At 47.9% G+C, this 24494-nt stretch overlaps 1 protein-coding gene across 3 annotated transcripts; it reads right to left on the reverse strand.

Moving 5' to 3' along the window:
• Window positions 1-10257: 10257 nt before the first annotated feature.
• On the reverse strand, window positions 10258-20259 carry COPS7B (COP9 signalosome subunit 7B). Of its 3 annotated transcripts, none has more exons than XM_066620476.1 (7): window positions 20187-20259; window positions 18922-19097; window positions 16177-16252; window positions 14182-14270; window positions 12120-12322; window positions 11865-11970; window positions 10258-10508 (listed from the first exon to the last, which is right to left on the reverse strand). In XM_066620476.1, exons 2-7 carry the CDS (start codon window positions 19081-19083, stop codon window positions 10350-10352), a joined length of 795 nt encoding a protein of 264 aa, XP_066476573.1. In that variant the 5' UTR covers window positions 19084-19097; window positions 20187-20259; the 3' UTR covers window positions 10258-10349. The 3 variants fall into 3 exon arrangements, with proteins under 3 accessions (XP_066476573.1, XP_066476575.1, XP_066476574.1); XM_066620478.1 differs by lacking the exon at window positions 20187-20259 and adding an exon at window positions 19794-19915; XM_066620477.1 differs by lacking the exon at window positions 20187-20259 and adding an exon at window positions 19639-19656.
• Window positions 20260-24494: the final 4235 nt, after the last annotated feature.

Here is a 24494-nt window from a genome sequence, read left to right on the forward strand (position 1 = left end):
GTCTGCTCAGAAGTAAATCTCATTGTCATCAATGGGGTTTACTCCCAGATAAGTGTGGATAGGATTGTGGCCTTACTCAGCTCAGGATACAATCATCTGTTATTTATTTTTGCATTTTGAAACATTGTTGGTTATGCCATGCGAGGAACAGATGGGTGTGTTTTACACACATCTCTAGTCCCTACTGGACAAAGTGCTCACAACATGAAACATGGTTGTTCCTTCAGCAGGTTTTCAGATGGAAGGACCCCTGCACCTCCAGAGTTCTGCTTTATCTTTTGTTTGCTTGCAGTGCTGCCCCCAGTTCCGGATCAGCCTGGAGTCAGCCGGCTTGGGAGTTGTGTTTTGTTTGTTTCTCACCTGCCTGAGTTTTATGCACTTTATCACTGAATTGGTAGGACTACGTAGCTGAGTCATGAAAAGAGGTCTGCTCTTCTCATATAGTCAGTGCATGTTTCAGAGAGCAGGGCTCAACCAGACCTCAATCTGGAACTGTGTGTGTGGGTGGGGATATGACCCCGGCCTTCTGAAATGGTAGTCATGCTATGAATTTCAGCTAACCGTTTGCCAATCACAACCGTGCAATGTGTGCACATTGGGAAACCTGGCCAATCACAGTGTAAGACGATATATAAAGATATATGGCATCTTTATACAGAGTCCTATACCATAGGAGCTTATGGGCTTGCTCCAGAGCCCACATTTCCATCTTCTTAACCTACTTTAAACAGGAGAATCACCTGGTCTTGCCCCCCTTGCCCTACAATTACTGCAATGTGTTGCACCCCACGCAGCAGAGACAGATTTGTAATTGTGTTCCTTGGCACAACGGCAGGATTGATCACAACCTCCCCCAGACTTTGCTTGTGGTCTCGCATGCAAGTCAGATCGATGACCCACTGAGCGTCTCTGTACTTCAGGCATTGTGATGTGTATACAATGTTTATTGAGGGTCTTTTTCTAAACCATTTGAGGGAAAGCTCAAGACCAGCCTCAGGCCTCCATCAGGTGTACTTTACACCTGTAACTGACCCAACTGCCAAAATCCAGTTCTCCAATATCTGTTGTGTGCTTGTAGTGTCTGTTAGGAGGATTAACCTTGTGGGAGAGACCAGCTCCCCCTTCAAAAGTGGCTGAAGGGACTTTGTGGCCCACAGAGTGGCTCACTCCTAGTCTGCAGCCCTCTGTTGGACTGCAGGGAATGAGCCTCAGCAATCCAAACAGTCGACACCCTCCTCCCTTCTTTCCTTCCACTCCTCCAGATTTGCATTTCCCCCCTTCCTTTCAGTACCCATTTTCCCTGCATAACTCAAATCCTTTCTTGACCTCCTTTCTCCCCTCCCCTCCTTCCTTTGTGCTTGCACCATTATGTCCCCTTGTCCCTTTGAAGGATTTCCCCTCCCCTCCCCTCTCCTCTCTAGCAACTGCTTGTGCTTAGGATCTTCTTCTCTATTCCTTTAGCTGGTGTTTGGGACAACAGGTCGTCTTCTAAGCCAGGGGTGTCCAAACATTTTGGCAGGAAGGCCACTTCATCTCTCTGACACTGTGTCAGGGGCTGGGAATAAAAGGATTAATTGACCATTTAAAATCTGAATAAATGAATATATTAGAGATAGAACTTATATGAATGAAGATCTTGCAGTAGCTCGAGGCCTATAAAAATCCTTTCACAAAGCAAAGCCAGCCTTTCCTTCACTGCCACTGCTGCATCACAGATGTGAAACAGCAAGTAGTGGAGGGAGCCCTCGTCCCACAGCTCAGGAGACAGGTCAAACAATCGTCCTCTTGCTGAGAGCAGTTGCGTCGGGCCAGCACAGGCTCCAGCAAGTCTCTGGAGAGCCAGAGGCTCATTGGAGACTGGGGGCTCCCCAAGGGCTTGATTGGGAGCCTCCGAGGGCCACAAGTGGCCCCCGGGCCAGGGTTTAGGCACCCCTGTTCTAAGCTAATACACTTCTGTAGGTGCCGCAGGTTTCAATCCATTAGTCACAACGCGCTTCCATTCACTGTGATCCATGGCTGTATCAATTAGCATTCGCTGGTTCTTTAGATCTTCTTCTATATGCTTTAGCCATGTTTTCTTTGGCGCCTTTTGCTGGATTTTCCAGCTGTCGGGTCGCTGTCGCTAAAGAAGTTTATTTGGAATCCGGATGGTATCCATTCTACAAACACGGCCAAACCAACGGAGCCTGCGTTTCTGAATCTGTTCTGTGATTGTTGGGTGAAGGCCACACCACGTCCGGATTATTTCATTTCAATAGCAATAATGGCGGGAGAGCCCCAGTATCTGCCTCAAGCAACACATTTGAATGCATCTAATGTATTGATGTCAGGTTTAAGTATAGCCCATGTTTCTGACCCATAAAGGTGAATCGGTAGAATTAATGTCCTGAATAGGTGTATTTTATTTTTAATGGAGATGTTGGTCTTTCTCCAAAGACACCATTCCAGTGATGCAAAAGCTGTGGTGGCCCAACCAATTCTACTGTGGATTTCATAAGTAGATGCCAGTTTCTGTTCTTGCACTAGTGAGCCCAGGTATCTGAATTCTTTAACTTGTTCAATTGAAATGTTATTGAGGTAGACTTTGGCCTTTGACCCATCTGTGGTCATGACTTTGGATTTATCAGTATTGATTTTTAGGCCATGTGATTGGGCAATATTGGCAATGCGATAAAGGATGTTATTGGCTTCTGCATTCGTATTGGCAAATATGGCACTATCATCAGCAAACTTTAGGTCAGTAAAGAAAGTATTCGTGTTGTACTGAATTCCATATTGACCCTCAAAGACTTTTCTCATGATAGTATCAATGACAGCATTAAAGAGCAGCGGAGAAGTAACATCACCCTGATGGACTGCAATTTGAATAGGAAATTCCACAGTTAGTTCACTTCAGATCCCAACTCTACTGGTTAAGGCAGCCATTAGCAATTAGAGAAGATTTATTAGAGGTTTATTAGATGGGTTATTTATAGAGATATGCGGGTTGCTGCTTCTCTTGCTAGCTGCAGCTGTGGGCAGTCCATTCTCTACCTCAGCCATTTTCAAACACTGTGCCATGAGTGATCCACAGGTGTGCCACAGGAATTTGGGGGGGGAGGTCATTTATTAGTAGTGCCAATGAGGGATGTGAGCCCCCCACTGGCAGCATGGTGTGCCTTGTCCATTGTCAAAAACCTGATGGTGTGTCTTGACCATTTTAGTGCCTTGTCAGTGTGCCACGAGATGAAAAAGGTTGAAAATCGCTGGGTTAAGGCATCATATGACTTTTGAAGAAGTTTGATCATCTTCAATGGTCCATATTGGTTCTCCAAGGTTTTCCATAAGGTGGGCCAGTGAACAGTCGAATGCTGACTTGGAAGTCAATAAAGACAATGACAGCTCACTGTCCACAGTGGATTATTTCCTCAATTAGTTGATGAATAGCAAATATTTGGTCTATACAACAAAACCTCCAGCTTTAATCATCTCAGCAGTAACTTGATCCATTTCAGGGGCTTTGGCATTCTTCAATGATTTAGGGCACAATCCTAACCAGGTCTACTCAGAAGTAAGTCCTATTTTGTTCAGTGGGGCTTACTCTGGGAAAAGTGTGGTTAGGATTGCAGCCTTAATTGCACTTCTCTTTTCATGACTGTTGGTTCGCCATCAAAAGCTGGATTCTCTGGTTGGTAACTCAGGTGATGGTTCTTGGGGTGGATCGTGATTGTACAGTTCTTGAAAGAATTTTTTCCACAGCTGCAGATGTTCTTCTGAAGAGCTCACAAAGGTACCATCCACTTTCTTGATATTATCAGTTTTGCCACTTAGTCTTTGGAGGGTCTGGTACAGGGCTTGATATTCATGCTTGGATGCTGCATCTTCTAAATTGGCAGCTATGTTGTTCCAATAATCTTCTTGTTCTGCCTTCAATCTTTACCTGACTTCTTTGTTTAGTTGCTGGTAACGCTCAAAGTCAACGTTTGGCTCGCTTTCGTTTATCTATCAGCTCTAGGCACTTTTTGGAGATCCATTGCTGTGTCCTATGGTGAATAGGTAGACACAGTATTGTAGCACATTCTAAGATGTGCATAGTCCATTCTAAGATGGACTATGATAAACCTCTCCAGACTGAGAGCAAAGTCCAAAGTCCAGCTGAAATGTCTGTGTGACTTTGCCGACGATGCAGCTATCACTACCCACTCTGCCAAAGATCTCCAGCAGCTCATGGATCGTTTTAGCAAGGCCTGCCAAGATTTTGGACTGACAATCAGCCAGAAGAAAACACAATTCATGGTTCAGGATGTGGACTCACCTCCGTGCATTACAATCTCTGAGCATGAACTGGAGGTTGTCCATGACTTTGCGTACCTTGGCTCAACAATCTCCGACACTCTTTCTCTCAATACCGAGCTAAACAAACACATCGGTAAAGCAGCTACCACGTTTTCCAGACTCACAAAGAGAGTCTGGTCCAACAAGAAGCTGACAGAACATACCAAGATCCAGGTCTACAGAGATTGCATCCTGAGTACACTTCTGTACTGCAGCAAGTCATGGACTCTTCGCTCACAATAGGAAACTGAACGCATTCCACATGCGCTGCCTCCGACGCATCCTCAGCATCACCTGGCAGGACAAAGTTCCAAACAACACAGTCCTGGAACGTGCTGGAATCCCTAGCATGTATGCACTGCTGAAACAGAGATGCCTGCGTTGGCTCGGTCATGTCGTGAGAATGGTTGATGACCGGATCGCAAAGGATCTCCTCTATGGAGAACTCGTGCAAGGAAAGCGCCCTAAAGGTAGACCACAGCTGCAATACAAGGACATCTGCAAGAGGGATCTGAAGGCCTTAGGAGCAGACCTCAACAAGTGGGAAACCCTGGCCTCTGAGTGGCCCGCTTGGAGGCAGGCTGTGCAGCATGGCCTTTCCCAGTTTGAAGAAACACTTGGCCAACAGACTGAGGCAAAGAGGCAAAGAAGGAAGGCCCATAGCCAGGGAGACAGACCAGGGACAGACTGCACTTGCTCCCATTGTGGAAGGGATTGTCACTCCCGAATGGGCCTTTTCAGCCACACTAGACACTGTGCCAGAACCACCATCCAGAGCGCGATACCATAGTCTTTCAAGACTGAAGGTTGCCAACAAGAATATGATAAATGCTTTTGTTCTTCATCAACATTATGCAAATCTGTTCTGTAAAGCAATTTGAAATTCTTGCTCAATTCTTGGGTCTCTGAGATATGCCCAGTTCTGCTTGAGAGGAGGGAGTGCTTTGCATCTTGCTGATTGTAATTTAGCACGTACAAGGTAGTGGTCAGATCCACAAGCAGGACCCCTCATTGCACATACATCCTTGAGTGATGATCAAAATCTGGTATTGATTAGAATGTAATCCGGAACAGCAAAGTCTTCACCAGATGGGTTGTGCCATGTATGTTAGTGTTTACTGGGATGCTAAAATTGCCTATCACCATGTTATTAAATGAGGCGAACGACAGCAGGCGTAGTCCATTGTCATTGATCTTACCAAGTCCAAATTTTCCCAGTATATTTTCCCATCCGATTCTATCTGCTCCAGTGTGTGCATCGAAATTCCCTGCCAAGATGATCAGTTCAGTTCGTGGAATTCCATCTAATTATGTTGAAGTTGGTTATAAAAGTCATCTTTTGCTTCAGCACAACTGGCCTCAGTTGGGGCATATAAAGAAAAGATACAAGTCTTGATTGTACCATCGACTGTAAGGACTGCTAGGTGATTTGATATTGGCTGGAAGGCTAAAACACTCCTGGGAGCTATGAAGCCAACACCACTTTCATGTTCATCTCCACCTCAGTAGTATCATGTCACTTTTGCATCAGTCATTGGGAACCAAATGGGAATCCTGGTCAGACTCTGGCCCCTCACCCTCACGCAGTGTTTTGAAACATGAGCTCCAGTGCAGTGTAGGGGTGTCATTCTGAAGGTTCAGTTCAGGTCTGCCAGTATTCAGCACTGTCACAGTCCAAAGCACACATCTGTTTAGGGCACAGGGATGGGGGGGGGGAACACAAAGCCAACTTCTTATGTTTTTGGAATAAGGGGAAAAAGAAATGGGGGTGGTAGAGCTGGCTTCTAAACAGCAGCTGAGACATGGTAATACTTTGATAGGACTGATGCTGCCTTAGGGTGGTTGTGCTGTTCCCCTTTCACCTGCTCTACCTACACATTGGTGAATAAAGAAGGAGTTAAAAAGAATCAGAGCGCGATACCATAGTCTTTCGAGACTGAAGGTTGCCAACTAGTAAAAAGAATCCACTACAAATCTTCAGAATCCTCTTTCTCCCCCCAGAGAAGCTGAGCTTAAAGCCGCCGCTTTGGGGGTGGGGAGCACAAAACAAAGGAATGATCTATGACAGGACCTTTAACTATCCCATAACAAAAATGGGAAGGGAACCCAAGAGGAACCAGGTCATCCATTTCAGACAAAGCAGTGACACTACCTGCAGGATGCAGTTCATTAGTGCAGTGTTTCTCACACATTTAGCATCAGGACCCACTTTTTAGAATGAAAATGTCAGGACCCACCGGAAGTGATGCCATGAACGGAAGTGACATCATCAAGCACGACAATTTTTAGCAATCCTACCCACACTTACCCAGGAGTAAGTCCCGTTTACTATTATTGTTAAAAAGAATATACATAGTAGCTTGCTAAAAGTACAGGTCTGTAACATTTCCTCAAATGCAGTCACATACCATGGTAGCATTGAGTCTAATATATTAAAAATAAAACATTGAAATGAATGGGGACCTACCTGAAATTGGCTCGCGACCCACCTAGTGGGTCCCTGCTTTAGTGGTGGGCCAATCTTACCATTCTTCACTGCAAGGCAGGAGCACCAGAAAACAAGGAGAATGAGTTGCCCATCATCCTTGTAACTCAGATTTCAGCCTTTGCAGCAGGACAGAGGAATTGGGGGACCAGCAGCAACTGCTTTTTGACACTGCAACCATCTAGCTAGCCAATCATCCACAACGCATTGGAATCACAACCATTTCCCAGTCGGCTATGCCTCCCATCAAGGGAAGGCTACAGCTCCTGGAAATGGTTTAGATTAGAAAGAGATGGAGACAGGAGGGAGAATCAGGGCGTCCTCAGTAGTTATAGCCTGCAGAATAGCTGGGACAAGTTTTCTGCTCAAGAATTGAAAAGACTTTTTAAAAGGTGCAGCTCCCTGTCCTGCGGCAATTAAGGGCATGAGGCACACAGGGCTCCTTGAAGATCTAAATGCCCAAACATCTGTATTGATCACTGTCATGTCGTGTAGCTCAAGGCACTTCGCTTAATAAGGACTGATGGATGCTAGAGGTTCGAGCCAGGAATGCTGGTTATGCCTATGGGTGGGGGAAGACCATTATCTCGGTGGTGTGTTGCAGGGAAGAAAGAGTTTGAAACTTTGAATAGAACCAGTGAAAGAGAAGTCAGTTTTTACAGATGGCTGGCAAAAAGCAGCCGAGTGTGTGCACGCGCACGTGATGCTCTTTGCTTTTGGGGAGCTGCTGTCACTGCACAGACTGGCACTCACCTTCTCCCCCATGCACATAATCAGATATAATGATTCATTCAGCTCACCCCTTGTTGTTCTTTCTTACAGGGGCACACAAGGCTGCCTTGTGCTAGAGCAGACCATTGGTCCTTCTTGCCCATTGCTGTCTACTCCAACTCAAAAGCACCCAAGAGATGGCTAAAGCAGGCTGGGGAAAAAGCAGATGCCTCCTTGTGGAAGCAGCAAAGTGGCTCTCTGGATATCAGCACAAAATGAAGACAGAACTGTTTTTAATTCTAAATTTCTTTCTTTTGAGGTGACAAGGCCCAGATTCAGTCCTTGGTAACTTCAATTAAAAGGAGCTCAGGGGAGAAGAATGGGAGAGATGTCTTGGAGATTAAATGGCCTGCTTGCAAGTACAAGTCAGCTGCAGGGTCCTCCTCCTGCTCAAGAGCTGCCCCACTTGTACAAAGCTGCCCCCTTCTTGCGACACCAGCTTGAGTCTTCTCTATACTTGCTCCACCACAGGGAGAAAACAATGCAGTGCACATTCCACCCAGGTCAGCTAAGTATCTTGCCAGGGGCACAAGATGCAGCTCTTCCTACCTCCATGTGAGCCCTAGAAGTGATAATGTGTTCCCTCTGGTTGCTGCTTTGGGTGGACAACAGAGGCAACACCCCCTCCCAACAGAGAGTAGTCACTGAGCCATCAGATTTACTCCTGCACTCTCTTTCAACAACCTCTCCGTCCACATAAATTTCAAAGTACATGACTAGCCCTCAAAGGCATTTAGCATTTAGGAAATGGAAATGTTGCCTTACTGGGCTCTACATGATCTCATTTTTAACACCCAAGATATACCCATCCATCCTTCTACCCACACACCATACTGTGTTTGGCCAAAAATACATGAAGCACTTTGAGTAAGCAGCCAAATGTCTTACTGCTGCGGGGCGGGGAGGGGGAGAGCCACAAGATGCGGTAATGACAAGTAGCTTCGGTAGGCTTAAAGGGGATTAGACAAATTCATGGAAGACCTGGTGATCTGTGGATGCTATCAGTTATCACAGCTAAGTGAAACTTCCAGGTTCAGAGGCAGAACATCAATAAAGACCAGTTCAAAAGGGGGGGGGGCCTTCATACTCTGCTTGTGGACTTCCAGAAGGCATCTCTGAGAGCCAAGGTGAAACAATAATCCAACTGTCAGGCTTGGACCCGAGATAGAGTCCTCAGCTGTAAAACAAGGTGAGTGACCTTGAACCAGTCATTAGTTGTAAGCCTAGCCTACCTCACAAGAGTGTTACGCAGATAAAGCGGCTGGGGGAAGGATGGGATAAGAACCAAACAGATCTGGTCGGCTGCTCTAGGACGCAGGATGCCAGACGAGATGGAACTTTTTGTCTGCTGGCCTAGAACATTCTTCTGTTTTTTTAAATAGTGGATATTCCTTTTTAAAGCTATCACTGTGCCACAAAGGACAAACATGATGGGAGCAAGTGAGTTAGTAATTCCTATGAATTACTTCTCTTCAAGCCTGTCATCACAGCCTCCTTCAAAGAACTGGACAACGAGGATGGATTCCTAGCTCCTGAACCATTTGGGAACAGGACATTCTGCTACTGGAGAGGATGGCGGAATGCGCTCCAGTCTTTTCTTTAGAGATATCACTCTACACAAAAGAACACACACCAACCTACTGAAAAATGCTGATTCTCCACTTACACGTGAATGTCATTGCGGACCTTTCTTTTTAATACAAAAAAATCCTTCTGACCAAGGCATAAGTCACCTTCAATGAATCTGTAACAAATATCTTAAAACAAAAACACAAAGGCTGAAATGCTTAAGCCTCCCATCAAATGTACAAAAGGGTGGGGGGGGGGGCCAAACACAACCAGAGAACAGTTCAAGTTCCAAAAGCCCAGCAGAGGTCACCAGTGGCACAAGGAGACCCCTCTGTGGCCTCCATCAAAGGGTTCTGGGCCGCCAGACCAAAGGGGAAGATCTCTTCCACCCTGCTCACTTCCATCCAGGGAGGTTTTATCATGTCACACTTCAAAGGTTTCAGGAAGGGAAACAGAGGTGCTGTGGAACACATTGAATACACACAACTTTGCCATGTCCTACACCTTGTAAAAACCACTGAACAGGGCAGGAGGGTCCTGAAATAGCAGCTTTGCCTTCTGGCTCCATTCCTCGCCCCCTCCACTTCAAAGCCGAAAGACTCGACTTGAGACACTAGCAGTGCGCTCCTGGGCTTGGCGGGCAGGAAGCAAGTCAACGCTGCCCATGCCCAGCTCCGGCCTTCCCGGTGTGAGGTAGAGAGTTGCACCCTAAGACAAATGCGGAAGGGACAGGGAAAGGAGGTCACCACAGAAGGCAATTCCTGGGCCAGGAGCAGTGTGTTCCCTTTGGTATGTGGCAGAGCTGAGGAGCTGATTTAAGAGAGCCTTCCCTTTCTCCCTGCTGCTCTGCAGTTGAGCCTGTGGCCAAGGAAGAGGGGCAAGCACAAGCCTGGCAAGGGAAGGAAGCAGACCAAAGCCTGTCACAGGAACCTTGTGGCAGCTGGGCCTTGTTCCTATCCCCAGCTCCACACTGGAAATAAGCAGTGCCCTCAAGTTCCTCATGAAAACTCTGGTGCACACAAGGGCCACCCTGGGTGTCAGTGAGATTGGCAGTGTCCCTTGCTGGTTTAAGTCTGCATCCAACAGGATCTGGTGCCCACAGCCTGAAGAAGCAGGACTGTAGCAGAAGCTGCTGGAAGGAGACATGGGGGCCATGGAAGCTCCCTCCATAGTCACTTGGGGCCTGAGCAGCACCCTCCTGCTGCAGGCGCTAGTGGCGGCTGGACACCAGCCCTTTGACCTTCGACATCTTCTTGGTGGGTTGCCTCTGCTCCGTGTGTGGGGGGCACTCCCGCTCGGCCAGCTGCTGCTCCATCTCCTGTGCCGAGGAGGCGGCTGTGGCTTTTAACGTTTTCTTTATGTTCGTGACCTGGGGGAAGGAAGAGAAAGGGTGAGTAGATGTCGAAATAAGCCTTGTGAGAAAGTGGCAGCAAGACCTTTCACAGCTAGAACACAATATACTATGAAGCCCGGTGGAATCTCATCATACACCTCACTCCCTCTGACTCAGCTATGGCAGTTCACAGAAAGTATCCTCTGGTGTTATGGGAGAGACAATCAGTCTGGCCTTCTCCCTTACGGGCAACCTTCTCTGCTTCCCGTGGCTTCCCCAGGACCCCACGGACCAAGGGACAGGAGCACCTGGTTCAGAAGCTTCAGCCCTTTCCTACTGCAATCTCTCTACAGGAGGCTGCTTGGAAAAACAGACTGTTGGCTTCAGAATCTCTGGGTACTCAAGAAATTCTGTCTCTACTCCATTCCTTGTTTTCACTGCAGTTGTGTTTTGGCAAGAAAATCTTGGGGGACAGGAGAATACATCACACAACAGTACTGCCATATCCCCCATGAAGATGCTTTTACACTGCAGCATACTGAGCTGCCAAAACCAGCATCACACTGCACAATGTGGGTGTTTCTGGTACCCCTTAATATGCCTGTCGTAGCTCACCATCAAGCTTTGACTAGACTTGTGGCATTAAGAGGATTCTCCTAGCTTTATTGTGCTGAGTGCACAGCCAGACAAGTACTAGCGCAGCATCCTGGAATGTTAGAAGAGCCGAGAAGTATGCAGAGAGGAATGACCCAGAAGGTACGCACGCACCCCCCCCCGGCCAGGAAAAGCCATACAAGAAGGGGAACTTGGGGCAGAAAGGAGGAACTGAATCTTTCCCCCCTCCAAACTTTCCCCTCATAAAACAGGTAACTGTGGAGACAAAAAACAGGGAGAGTAAACTGGGTTGGTTTCCATGTACTGCACAGAATGTGCAGTTAGCCCCTAACTGATCAGGGGAAGGACAGGCTGTAAGCATCAATGAAGGTGGAAAATAGCATTTTAAAAAGGGGTGCAACAGAATGAGAGAAATGACCTATTGCAGAAGAATGATCCAAGGATAACTGACTTTTCCAGTCATTTTGACTGGGTCCCTAGTTTACACCAGTCAGCTAATGCCAAAACCTTGTTCCTGTGCTGCCCTCTGGAGGCCAGGAGAAGCCCTTCCAGAAAGATTTTCAAACATCAGGTTTGATTTCAGAAACCAGTTCTTGAAGGGTCACACAGTACCACTGCCTTGCAAGCTTGCTGGAACTGTGGGTGAGGAGTTAAGGGAAAGGCTAAGGTAGGCGAGGGCAAGACGTAAGCTACCTGCTCAGACATGTTGGACAAGCCAGAGCACTGCTTGCTTCAAGCTTTAACAAGCATTGCCGTTCATCAGGCCTGGGTACCTACCTCCGTCTCTACTTGCTGCTGAGTCCGGTTGTGGTTCTCTTTGTATTGGTTGGCTCTAAGCACTTGCTGCTCAATTCCTAACAGAACCGCTTCACAACCATCACACCTGTAAACACAACAGTTGTGTAGTTAACATGAGAGTGATACTATGAATATGAGAAACTGTGGAGCAGCCTAGGCCCGTGGGAGATGAGGATGGTGTGCATGACAGTGAGGAAGACTTGTCACCTGGGGACCAGCCAGGCAGCAGCTTACCATTCCTGAAGAGTCTTCATAATGCTGCTGATGTCCTTCCTCTGGATGTCCCTGCCGATGCAAAAGTCCACTTCCAGCACCTGGTTACACTGATCCAACTTCCCCTGGATGATGTCAGTGTAAACAGCTTCAATGATCAAATCTTCCAGCTCTCGCAGGTTCCGCATATCCAGGTCTTTCAATAACACAGAGTAAGGAATGCACTGGGGGAAGAGAGGAGCAGGGACATTCAGGGACACAGGCGAAACAAGGCCACCTTGGACCAAAAGTCACTCTCATGAAAGCACGATGCCGGACACACTGTTCCCCAAGACTCAAGCCAGCTTCCACTGCTCAGTGAAGCTTACAGAGGGACAGTGATGTCCATCTACTGCAGCAAAGACAATAACAAGTCTTCTGCACCTTCAAGGCTAACAGAACTATTATGGCAGAAGTGGGTGGGTACGACGTGCACACAAGATTTACACAGGGCTGCCAAAGTTCATGCATCAGACAGAAGTGAATGCTAATCCATGGAAACTCATGCGACAATAATGCCAATTGTCTTTATGGTATCTCAAGACACTTTGTTGCTTCACTGAAGCAGGTTGGCATCTCAAGGGATCTACAGGATGGGCGAGGGTGTCACAAATGCTGGGGCTGACCCAATCTTGCTGAAAGATGCCAGCGGCTTCAGGACCTTCTGCTTACTCTCAGAGGGAACAGCGCAAACAGCCACTGGAGGAAAGAGCTTCTCAGCACCTTTGCTTTGGTAAGCATGATTGACCCCAGTGGCAGCCAAGGAAACGGAGTCATGATTGGGGGGGGGGGAACAGAACTTGTACCAAAACAATCTTTTGCAGTCCTTTGCACCAATCCACACATCTCACTGTGTGTGAGGGGGACACACCTCACTATGTGTGCGCAATCTCAACTAAATCACTCACCAGACAGCTGGCACAGTGTGGGAATTCCCTAATGGGAGAAGCTAATTGGGAAGCCTGGAATCAGACTTACCTGACCAGGAGAGGTCTGCCTGGCAGGCGTAGGGTTGGGTACAGGCTGGGAAAAGCTGGAAGAGCATAAGAGGGGCTAGATGCAGGGCACTGGCGCACCAAGAGGAGTGTGCCTGTGCATGATGGCGTGAAGATGTCTTTGACATTACACAGCACAATCACTCATGCAATCCATACATGACATGATAGTGGACACCAGGCAAGGACCAACAAGCCCAACCTGTATCATCCACTGATCCACCCAGTTTACTTTTATTTCTATTTTATACCCTGTAACTACCCAACATCTGCATAAGTTTAGTCAGTATTCTAGTTATAAATAATGACTGACTACCTACCAGTCAACCACCTTGAGCGCTCAATTTGGAGGAAAAGCGAACATAAATCATTTAAATAAACTAAACCAATTACTAGGCACAGTTATTTATGAATTATCTAAAACAGAGAGAACAATTTTATTTCAATCAATGACCTTGATAATCTTGAAATCAATTGACCCTGCTTCATTTGAACATTTTTTCTCTTGGTAGCCCATTTCCATAAATTGTACCCCTCATATTAGCCCCGCAAAGCATTCTAATGCAAGGCATTCTAAAACAGACCTGCCCTTTCCACCATAATTCAGTTCTTTTTCAAGTAACCCTAGGGGTACACACACCCCAGGTTGGGAACCACTGATATAGAGCAAAGTGATGGAATAAGGCCATTAGTATTATTAGAAGACAGAGGACTGAGGCTGACATGGAGTGTGGCCAAAGGAATCTAGTAAGTTCATGACTGAGGCACGATTTGAAATTGGTTTGGAAACAACAGTCCATCAACCTGCGGCAAAGTGATTGAGCATATAAGAGCCAATTCATCAGTTCCTCTCTGGACTTCCTCCATGGCTGAAAACCTGCTTAGAGGCACCTGTGCGTCACTCCCTGGAAGTGTGTCATACAACCTTTGTCTCCCAAGACAAAACACACATACGAACGAACAATACAATTTTCCCAAAGCTCACATGCACTAGGAAGCCCCTTGCAAAGATGGCCCATCTTATTTCACCAAATATGTTAGCACTATACCTTCATTCTGGAAGCTAAGCTGACAATCGTTAAGTGCTTTAGCTTGTTCTTCTGGACCCCCGTTAACTCTGGCAGGTTATTCTTGTTTGCTGTCCAAGAGATTGAATTAAACAAAACCTTCATTAAACTGAATTATTTCAGGCACTCATAAGCTCTATTCTCTGCCCAACTGAAGAGAGCTTCTGTCTCCCTGTGGTTGTTTGCAAGGGGGAAAAAGAGTGGGAAGTGAACAGAAGAGTGTTTTCTCTCCAGAGGAGGCAAGCTGATGAAACAGGGACAACAAGGTAGTGATTTCTTTCCAGTATCCACTCATCTCTCCTCAAATATTTTCACAGAACACTTGCATTCCTAAAGGGTAAAAGACTGGACAGTATGATGCAGAGAGTTAACTGCTGGACACCTTTAGAAACCTGACCCACAGGTTTTAAAGATCCAGAATTCATGCATCTTGCAACAATGCCCCACAAGGTTTGCAAACTACCACATTCCCTTCCTCTCCATCTCAACAGTCCCTTGTTTGTGCTTTACAAACAAATTCATTTAGGATCACACAAATTATGCTTGCCACTATCACTATCCAAAGTTTTAATTACAAAACAGTCTGAGGGTGGTACCTTTCACTGGACAGGTAGCTCCAAGAGCCTCAGTAAAGCTGATACACTGCACCCTCAAGCATGGGATGAATTGCTTGAAGTTAGTTCAAGCACATGAAGACCGCACAAGTGTGTATTTTCACAAGAATCATCCACTTAGAAGATTTCAAACAGACTTTTCCTCACTCACCCTTAAAAAATTAATAAAATGTGAATCAAAACAATTTCATCTGGTGATTTTAAAAGTCCCTTGCAGCAAATTTTGGATCAGAACCAAGTATAAATATTAGGTATGAAAAGTCAGGTTGAAATCCCCATTACTGGCACTCCTTTACAAGTTCTTTTAAGCCCTTTCTGCCCAAAAATGCAAATACACAACAGGGAACAAATGTGCGCATCTGTGGGCTGGGCAGAAATGGGTTAAAATAGGAAGCCAAAAGACTAGCAGACATAGAAAAACCTGGTACTGTAAACCCATTCATGACACAGCAAACCAGCTCAGCTAGTTGGTTTACTCAACTGGTAAAGGACCCCCTATGAAAGACTGAGAAGAGATATAACCAAGGGAAGTACTCAATGTGCATGCAGAAGGTCCCAATTCAGTTTTTGACGCCTCCAGTTACATCACAGCAGGTTATGGAATGACCTTCTTTGCCAAGAAGTGGAAAACCACTGCTAGTCAGACAACCCTGTGCAAATGGACCAACCATCTGACTCGGTAAAAAACTATTTCATATGTTCACATTTCTTTAGCATTAATGTGTGCTAGGCACAGAGAAATAACCCCAATTTAAAAACATCCCAAAAGCCAGGTGCTGCACAATGAGACATTTCTGGGCCGCTACTGGGCACTGGTGTTACTAAGCTGTCACCTGTTTTGGAGGTAAAGTGCACTCAAAATGGGGTTGATTTGCCTGTAGGAACCTCGAGAAACATTTTGCAAGGTCACAGCTGACCCTGTGCCCTCCCAAGAACTGACTATCCTAGTTAAGGAAGAAACTGACAAGCAGCATAAAACACAACAACAGTGAACTGTAGTTTAATGCTAAATGAACAAGTCTAAGGAAGCCAATGACTGACACTCTTCCCCCACTTGTCAGGGAGGGGAGTTTTGGAGCTGTTCTATTTCAGAACAAGCTGCAGCTCCCCGTCATTTACAAATTCAGGGAACTGTGATTTGTTAACCAGCTATAGTTAGATGCAATCAGGACATCAAACCACGATTGTTCTGAAAGATAAGCTTTCACTCTTCTCCTTGCACAGGCAAGAAGGGAGGGGAGAGAGCATGAGCCCTCTGCAACTTTAGCTCATTCACATAATCCTGAACCGTGGCTTAGCGTTACTGAACTGAGCAAATACTTCCACATTAAATACATTCTCTAGAACTCCAGCTGACTCTTACCTACATAATCCGGGTATGTTCCATAGGCAAAAAGATTCAGCAACTGGAAATAAGCAGCGTTAGGCCCTTCGGCGAGCTGGACAGGAAGAAAGAAAGAGACCCATCACAGTGCTATTGATCCATACTGACAAAGTATTAAGACTATTCCAGGAGCTATCAAATCATGTTAGAGCAAGTTGATTAAGTCAAGCCAACAGCACAGGGCAGTTTCTACAAGGGTAGCTGTTTCAGAGGCTGTGGGAGGTGGTGTGATGCCGCTCCGAGGCTCAGAATGGCTCCGGACATGACTGGAGCAAAGGCAGACTCTGAAAATTCATTACCCACAATTTTCATTATCCATGGAGGGTCTGGGAACAGAACCCCTGAGGATAAAGGGGCTCCACCTGTAATTGACGTGCTATAGATCAGTGTGAACCCAGTTTCAGCCTCTTGTCTGGCCTGGAAGTTCCCAACTGCACATCTTGCTTTCCAGTTCAGCCGTCTGGGTACCCTGGAATGACTGTAGAGGTTTGAGGGCACAGACCTTGAACTCCATGTACAACTGGCTTAGAAAAACTCAATACAAAACTTTAAGAACCACTGGTTACTCCAGGTTCAGTATGTCCCTAAGGCAATTTTAGAAGGCACAAGTTTGCTACTTCCAGAATGAACAGACTTATTTAATTACGAAAATTATTCCGCCTGCCCTTAACATTAGACTCAGGGTGACTATAATAAATAAAACAGACGACAATGCTGGTTAGTCAAGAAACCATGCTACAGGCTTGAAGGGTTGTAATGCTCTTCATAGCTGGAAACCACCCTGCCCCCCCAAAAAAACCTCTGTAAAGAGAGGGCTACAGAGTAATTGAAAGCATCTGCTTCTGCAAGTGCCCAAGTCGCACCAAAGCGACAAGACACTGCATTCAGAATTTGTTGCAGGGAAGTCTATAATTATACAGAGCACTGCAGTCTCCCTAGAACCATATGTTCACTTTAACACCTGCTGCATCCACTTATTCTTAGAGAAGGGAGGAGAAGTCTCCTACAAAAGAAGACAACTGACTGCAAGAAGAAGAAGACATGAACAACTAGTGAGGAACAATTTGTCCCAGACAGCAAGTGTTCAAACAAGATGGACTTGGGTGGCCTGATTAGGCAGTGAGAGACAAAGGTTGTACTGGCCACACTGTTCTCAGTACTGCGAATGTGGTCCGGATGGCTTACAGAGTGGAGGCAGAGATGCTCCTCTCTGTTGTGGGCAGCTGGAGACATCATGTTAATTCCCTGATGGTGTGTCACTCCAGAGTAATCCTACATTAGCATGTAGCTAATAGGGGTGGTGGGAAAATTGTGTCTCCAGCCATACCAGTCCTGAAAGGAACAACAGGAAGGAAGAAAAAAAATTAAAGGCAGCCTAGTGCTGATATAGGCATTGAGATTCCAACAATGCTACTGGCTGACATCCTGCCTGTTCAGGAGGGTTCATTTCTGTCAGCATGTTGTCCCTGGATATACAGAAACTAAAGCACAGTTGACCAGCAGGCATCACAGGTGTCAGAAGAGCCACAGGCAATAAACTTTCTGCAACAAACCTGGGATGAAAGACCTTTGGGTCTGGCAGCATGACACAGAATCAGTGTTTTACTTCTCCCTGATTCACCAATCTCATGCTGCAGCCAACTCAAGAGAGACTAGAGACAAACCCAGCCCAAGGCATTTTCTGTGGGCTGTAATGTGCACAAGAATGGCACCACAACACTGAGGGCCCAATCCTATCCAATTTTCTAGGGCCAGTGCAGCCGAACCAATGGAGTGTGCACTGCATCCTGTGGCGGGGAGGCAGTCACAGAGGCCTCTTTAAGGGATGGGAACATTTATTCCCTTACCTTGGGACTGTATTGCGGCTGCACCAGTGCTGGAAAGTGGTTGTCTTATTATACATGTGCCAACAAGGCTGGCCAACATTAAGCTAAATTGATATGTAATGCAGCACCCAAAGACAGAAATGCTTTCAGTTCTGAGGAGCCACATTGTCAAGCACCTGCTCTTCAGAGGGGAAACATACTTTCTGGTTTCAAACATTGAGATATTAAGCCTGCAAAGCCAAGGCTGAAAATAATGCTGACAAGGACAAGACAGAGGTAGGGGATGAAACAGTAAAGCAAAAAGTCTCAGTTCCAGCTTGAAATTGAGACTTAGCTTCATCCAGTGGACAACATGTGCCAGTCACCCCTAGGAAATGGTGTCAGGAAGGCAAGATCAGGAAGGCAACAATCTAGACAATCCTCAGTACAGGTTGAGACTAATAAGTCTCAACTAATGAGACTAATGAGTTCCAAGCACTCAGGTATAAAAAATGCACTATAGCAAATCGATTTAAAAAACAAAGTTTCTTTGCTCCAGTGATTTAAAAACAGCCTTGAAAAAAACCTTTTGACTTTTGATAAGAGTCATTAAGAAGACAATCCATCAGCACTTCACTCAGCCCCTCCCTTCACCAATGCAAAATGATCATGTTTCTTTCACATGCTGGGGGAAGGTAGGGTTCTGAAGGAGAGAGAAGGACTGATGGATTGGCAGCCTGCTGCCCTCTCTCTGTCTCTCTCTCTCTCTCATTAAGGAGGCTGTTGTTAAAAGACTGTTCAGTTTTTAAAACTGATTTTAAAGGGATGCATTTTTCCCCTTCTCCAGGGATCAGCATATTCCTCCTCATTTGTTGAGTCAAATCTGTGTTGTGTATAAATAGGCTGGACCTGTACTCACCTCTTGCACATTTGCTAATTCCAGCAGTTCACCAAAGACATAAACCCCAGGAGCTTCCAGCACTTGGCTGATAAGAGCAGTCAGAGCTGATCCACTGGTGCCTTTGGCTAATAAAATAAACTGCTCAAGGAGATTACAGGACTGCTTCTGTTCCCCTGCCATTCTCTGACTTGAACCTATCAAGAGAAAGAGAAGGCAATTAATTCTGTTACTGCTACTCACAGCACTCACATAAGCAAATCAGCAGGGCGGCCAGAGGGCAAATGCTTCCCTTCCAGCTGCCTCACTTGTTCAGAAAGTGCACAATCCTTAAGAAATGAAAAACCTCTTGAGTACTTGGTAGCACCATCTGAACATTCAAACCCCCCCCCCCATGGCTCTGAAGGGGAGGGTCCCCTTGCAGGCCTCCCTGAGGCTCCCTGCACAACTTAGAGCACAACTCTAGGCTTCTATAGAAGCGAGCTTAGAACCAAGAACTCTCTCCCTCTCGTCTACTCAGAAGTAAGTCCCACTGTGCCCAATGGGGCTTATTCCCAGGAAAGTGTGCGTGGGATTGCAGCCTCCCAGCCCCATCCCTTGCAGGTCTACTCAGGAGTAAGGTCCACTGTGCTCAACGGAGCCTACTCCCAAGAAAGTGTGCGTGGGATTGCAGACTCCCAGCCCCATCCCATGCAGGTCTACTCCGGAGTAAGGCCCCCTGTGCCCAAAGGGGCTTACTCCCGGGAAAGCAGAGGACTGCAGCCTCAGTGCTTTGCCCCCCGCTGGCAGGGAGAGGGAGTCGCAGGGGGAGACCCACGGGGCCGGGCCTCCCCGGGCCCTTGGCGGGGCCGCCCTGCCCCGCGGAGGCCGCAGCCGCCCCCCGCGCGGCCTACCTGGCTGCCCAGCGCCGCCGCCGCCGCCGCCCCCTCCTGGCCGCGCCTCGCCTCGCCTCAGGCCGCCATCAGAGCAGCGCCGCCGACGGAGCCGTCCTGCAGCCGAACCAGCCGCGGCCGCGCCGGCAACAGCCCCGCCTCCGTGCCCCGGAAGCGCGCCGCGCACGAAGGTTCCGCCCGCCCCGCCCCGCCCCGCCCCGGACTGGGGGAGGCCGGCCCAGGCCGCGCTCGGCCGCGAGCATCTCGGAGGCCTTTCCCGCCGCTCAGTCGCCCCGGAGGGCAGGCCGCGGGCTCCCCACTGCGCGCCCGCAGACGGAGCCCAGTCTCCGCCCGGACTCCGCGGGCCCTCCAGGGCCGGGACCCCCAGCCGGGCAACAGGTCTCTGCCCCGCACCTCTGCAGGCCCCCCAGGAGGCTGAGGCCGGTCCGCGCCTGCCCCGCAGCAGGGCTCGGGCTCTGGGCAGAGGCCGCAGCAGCGCCTGGCGCAGCGCCCAAATGTCAGCGGAGAGCCTCAGTAGATGCCTCCGGACCTGCGAGCGCCGCAGAAGTCAAACCCCTCCCAGGACCCCCTGCGCCGCCCGGCTCGGAACTCTCTGGGCACGGCTCGGCTCGGCTGAGCGGGCAGGAGGCTCTCCGTGCACCAGAGGCTTGCCGTGGGCCGCGTCTGGAGAGCCCTGGTCTGCAGCATGCCACTTGCAGGTGGAGCCTCCTCATCCTCTGTTCCCAGACCCCCCCCCCCAACACTGAACACTGTGGGGAATGGATTTCCAGAGCCCACCTTGGCTCCAGTCCTGTCCAGAGCCATTCTGAGCCTAGGACAGGCCACATCGCCTCCCACAGCCTCTTCCAGGCTCCAGTGGCGTAGCTGGAGGGGGGCGGAGCACTCAGGCTGGCAGCGAGGCCGGCAAGCGGCCCCTCCCTTCGGAGCCATGGGGGGGGAGCAAAACGGGCTCCGTTTTCATACACATTTACTGAAAGCCACTCTGGGTGGCTTTCCGAGCCCTGCAAGGCGACACCGGCCTCTCTGAGCCTCAGAAAGCCACCCTGAGCAGTTTTGGGACAACTTCTGGACGTTGCCCAAAAATTGCTCCAAGGGCCACTCTGAGCCTTGGAGAGGCCACACAAGGTGGCACACGGCCTCTCCAAGGCTCAGAAAGCCTCCCAGGTGCAACCAGAACAAGGTTCTGGTCTCATCTGGAAGGTCTGCAGCAGGGGCAATCCAAGGTTTCAGCCTTTGCAGTGGGGCAAATCAACAGTTGTGGAATCTGCAAATAAGGAGGCCCCCACCTGTGCTAGAGAAAATTAGAAAATTTTAATTTTGGAGTATGAAGATGACCTCAGGCTACAGGTTAGCGCAGCAGTTCTAGGAGAGTTTGAGCTGCAGTAAGTTCTTGTGGGGGTGGGGGAGAGGCAGCAACAGAACCCCTAGGATCACATCACTAAGGGAGCTGCGGGGACTGGCATGTAGTCACCAGCTCCTGAAGCAGCCTCCTAGGGGTACAGGGAGCCCTGCATGACCATCTGCAGGGCTCCCCAGCCTTCTAAAAGCAAAAGTGCAGCAATCATGCTCCACCTCCACAAAACCAGAAGTGGAGCACAGTTGCTGCACTTTCACTTTTAGAAGACTGGGGAGCCCTGTGAAACATCACATAGAGCTCCCTGCACCCCCAGTAGGCTGCTGCAGGGACTGGTAAGCAAATTCTGGTCCCTGTGCCCCCCCCCTTAGTGAAGTAATCCTTGGGATCACGTTGCTACCCCCCCCCCGCCCCTTAAGGGGGCAGAGTCCAGGGCCCTCTGGCTGGGGCATTGCAACACCCCAGTTTGAGAAGCCCTGGGTTAGTGTTCCAGCCACAAAAGAGCTCTCTCTTTCCATATTGCCTGCTGCAGCAATTTTCTTTTGTAAACTGGGCAAGGATGCTTGCAAAGTAAAAAAAAAAAATTAAAGAAACTTTTCATGAAACACCAAATACTGGCTTGCGACCCACTGATGGGTCCCAACCTACAGTCTGGGAAACACTGATCAAAAGTTTTCAGGGCCAGTACTGTTAGTGTTACAATAAGAACTGTTTGGGATGGCCCGCTTGGAGGCAGGCTGTGCAGCATGGCCTTTCCCAGTTTGAAGAGACACTTTGCCAACAGTCTGAGGCTAAGAGGCAAAGAAGGAAGGCCCATAGCCAGGGAGACACACCAGGGACAGACTGCACTTGCTCCCGGTGTGGAAGGGATTGTCACTCCCGGTTTGGCCTTTTCAGCCACACTAGACGCTGTGCCAGAACCACCTTTCAGAGCGTGATACCATAGTCTTTCGAGACTGAAGGTTGCCAATACATGAATGCACCCACAGCTATGGTGGACATTTTTAAAGGACTAGAGGTGAAACCCACAGACCATTCATCTCACCCCAGAGCAACTGACAGTAACTGTCCGCTGATCTTGTTGACTGTGTTCCTTAAAGGACTACGCACTTTTCTTTCCACAGCCCAATTCTTTCCCTGATTCCTGGATCCTAGGATTTCTAAGGGCTGGAACCCAAGCATTGCTGATGCTCAAAGTCTCCTCCTTTGAGCATCAGCAATGCTTGGCTACCTAGTCCTGAAGAGAGTTTGGTGTTCTTTAGTCTAGAAAGAAGGTGCCTGAGAAGGGATGTGATTGAGACATACAAAATTATGCAGGGGATGGATAGAGTGAATAGAGGAGTGTTCTTTTCCCTCTCACACAATACCAGAACCAGGGGACATCCAGTAAAACTTAATGTTGGGAGAGTTAGAGCAGACAAAAGAAAATATTTCTTTACCCAGCGTGTAGTTAATCTGTTGAGGAAACCCTGGCCTCTGAGCGGCCCGCTTGGAAGCAGGCTGTGCAGCATGGCCTTTCCCAGTTTGAAGAGACACTTGGCCAACAGTCTGAGGCAAAGAGGCAAAGAAGGAAGGCCCATAGCCAGGAAGACAGGCCAGGGACAGACTGCACTTGCTCCCAGTGTGGAAGGGATTGTCACTCTGAATCGGCCTTTTCAGCCACACTAGACGCTGTTCCAGAACCACCTTTCAGAGCACGATACCATAGTCTTTCGAGACTGAAGGTTGCCAACAAAAGATAATCTGTTAAACTCCTTGCACAGGATGTGGTGATGGCATCTGGCCTAGATGCCTTTAAAAGTGGATTGGACAAATTTCTGGAGGAAAAGTACATCACAGTTTACAAGCCATGATTTTTATGTGCAGCCTCCTGATTTTAGAATTGGGTTACCTCAGAATGCCAGATGCTAGGAATGGCACCAGGATTACGTAAATTTATGGAGTGATTTCCCACAACAGAGGGCATCAGGATACATGAAAGGAGGAGTCACAATTATAACTTTGTCATACTAGAAACAAGTCCTGTAGCAAAGTCTGGGTTCTCCAGTCTGGGAGCCCAGTGTAATCCAGCTGCGTCACTTGCTCTAGGCTCAACATGATTGCATGAAGTCAAAAGGGTGTGAAACAGTTTAGGAAAATTCAGATGTTTTAAATGCAAATCACAGTGAAGGAGAAAGAAGGCACAGGGAGGGGAAGCACATCCATCTGTGGTTTTTCCTGGTTAGGTCCACTCCTGCCTCTTCCCATCCTACATCTCCTTTACTGTTGGCAAAACCAGCAAATGCTTTTTGCCACATTAATCCTTTCTATCTTTTAATGGCCCCATTATCCTTTAGCTCATATTATCTCCTTGCTTTGTGATGTTTCTAGCAGAGTCTAAAGTGAAGTGAAACTATGAATGAGACTTGATTTTAAAAGCAGAGTAAGATCCAAATCCTAACCAATTTTTCAGCACTAACATAGCTATGCCAATGGGGCATGTGCTGCATCCTGCGGTTGGGTGGCAGTCATGGAGGCCTCCTCAAGGTAAGGGAATGTTTGTTTCCTTATCTCAGAGCTGCACTGCCCTTACCTCGGTGCTAGAAAGTTGGTTAGGATTGGGCCCTGAGAAACTTCATTCCTGATTCTTCTTTCCTACATGGTTCTCATACACACTGAAATAAAGCACATGGGACAGCGACGGTATATCTCACGCATCAACCTCCAAGTGGGTTGCACACTCATTCGTTTCCCCAATGGGATGGGTGGGCAAAGGAATATGTAAAGATTGGAAGTGAGTGTAAGCAGTGATAAGAAGTTATTCAGATTTTTCCAGAAAAATATTCAATGCCCTAAATCAGTGTTTTTCAGATTGTGGGTCAGGACCCAGTTTCAGGTGTAACTCGGGTAATGGAAAGATCAGATAACTACATAATTGCCTCAAGCCCTGAGGCTGCTCAAAAATCAGAGAGCTGCAAACTGCCCTGCAAACTGCTGAGCTACAGTTTGCAAACTTCTGTAAATATAGGGAGAGACCTGTAAATGTCTGAGCATCTTTTTTCTGGTGTGTTTTTTTTCCATGTCAATCCACGACAGGTAGCGGGGGCAGGTGAAGTCTGGCAGCACAAGCCTATACATGTTTACTCAGAAGAAAGTCTCATTGTGTTCAATAGTGTTTACACCCAGCACAGTGAGGATACAGCCCAATCCTGAGCTGCAGCCTGGCGCCTAAGGCTGCAGCAGCACCAAAATGGTCACCTTTGCATCCTATGGACATCAGGCAACTGCGGGCAGCTCCGAACACCTCCTTGGGGGAAGGGGACTGTCACCCTAAGGGAAGTGGCCCCACAATGGGGCTACTCCACTCT

This window comes from Tiliqua scincoides, chromosome 3, assembly GCF_035046505.1.
Source record: "Tiliqua scincoides isolate rTilSci1 chromosome 3, rTilSci1.hap2, whole genome shotgun sequence".
In the NCBI taxonomy this organism is placed as follows: Eukaryota; Metazoa; Chordata; class Lepidosauria; order Squamata; family Scincidae; genus Tiliqua; species Tiliqua scincoides.

Bases quoted from the DNA above. Each gene is read 5' to 3' on its own strand.
- COPS7B (XM_066620476.1), bottom strand. From the start codon at position 19,083: ATGGCAGGGGAACAGAAGCAGTCCTGTAATCTCCTTGAGCAGTTTATT. The intron at 14,271-16,176 runs GTAAGAGTCAGC...TCTCTTGGACAG, and splicing joins AACATACCCGGATTATGTAG to CAAACAAGAATAACCTGCCA. The intron at 12,323-14,181 runs GTATAGTGCTAA...CTCTTCCCCCAG, and splicing joins GCTTAGCTTCCAGAATGAAG to TGCATTCCTTACTCTGTGTT.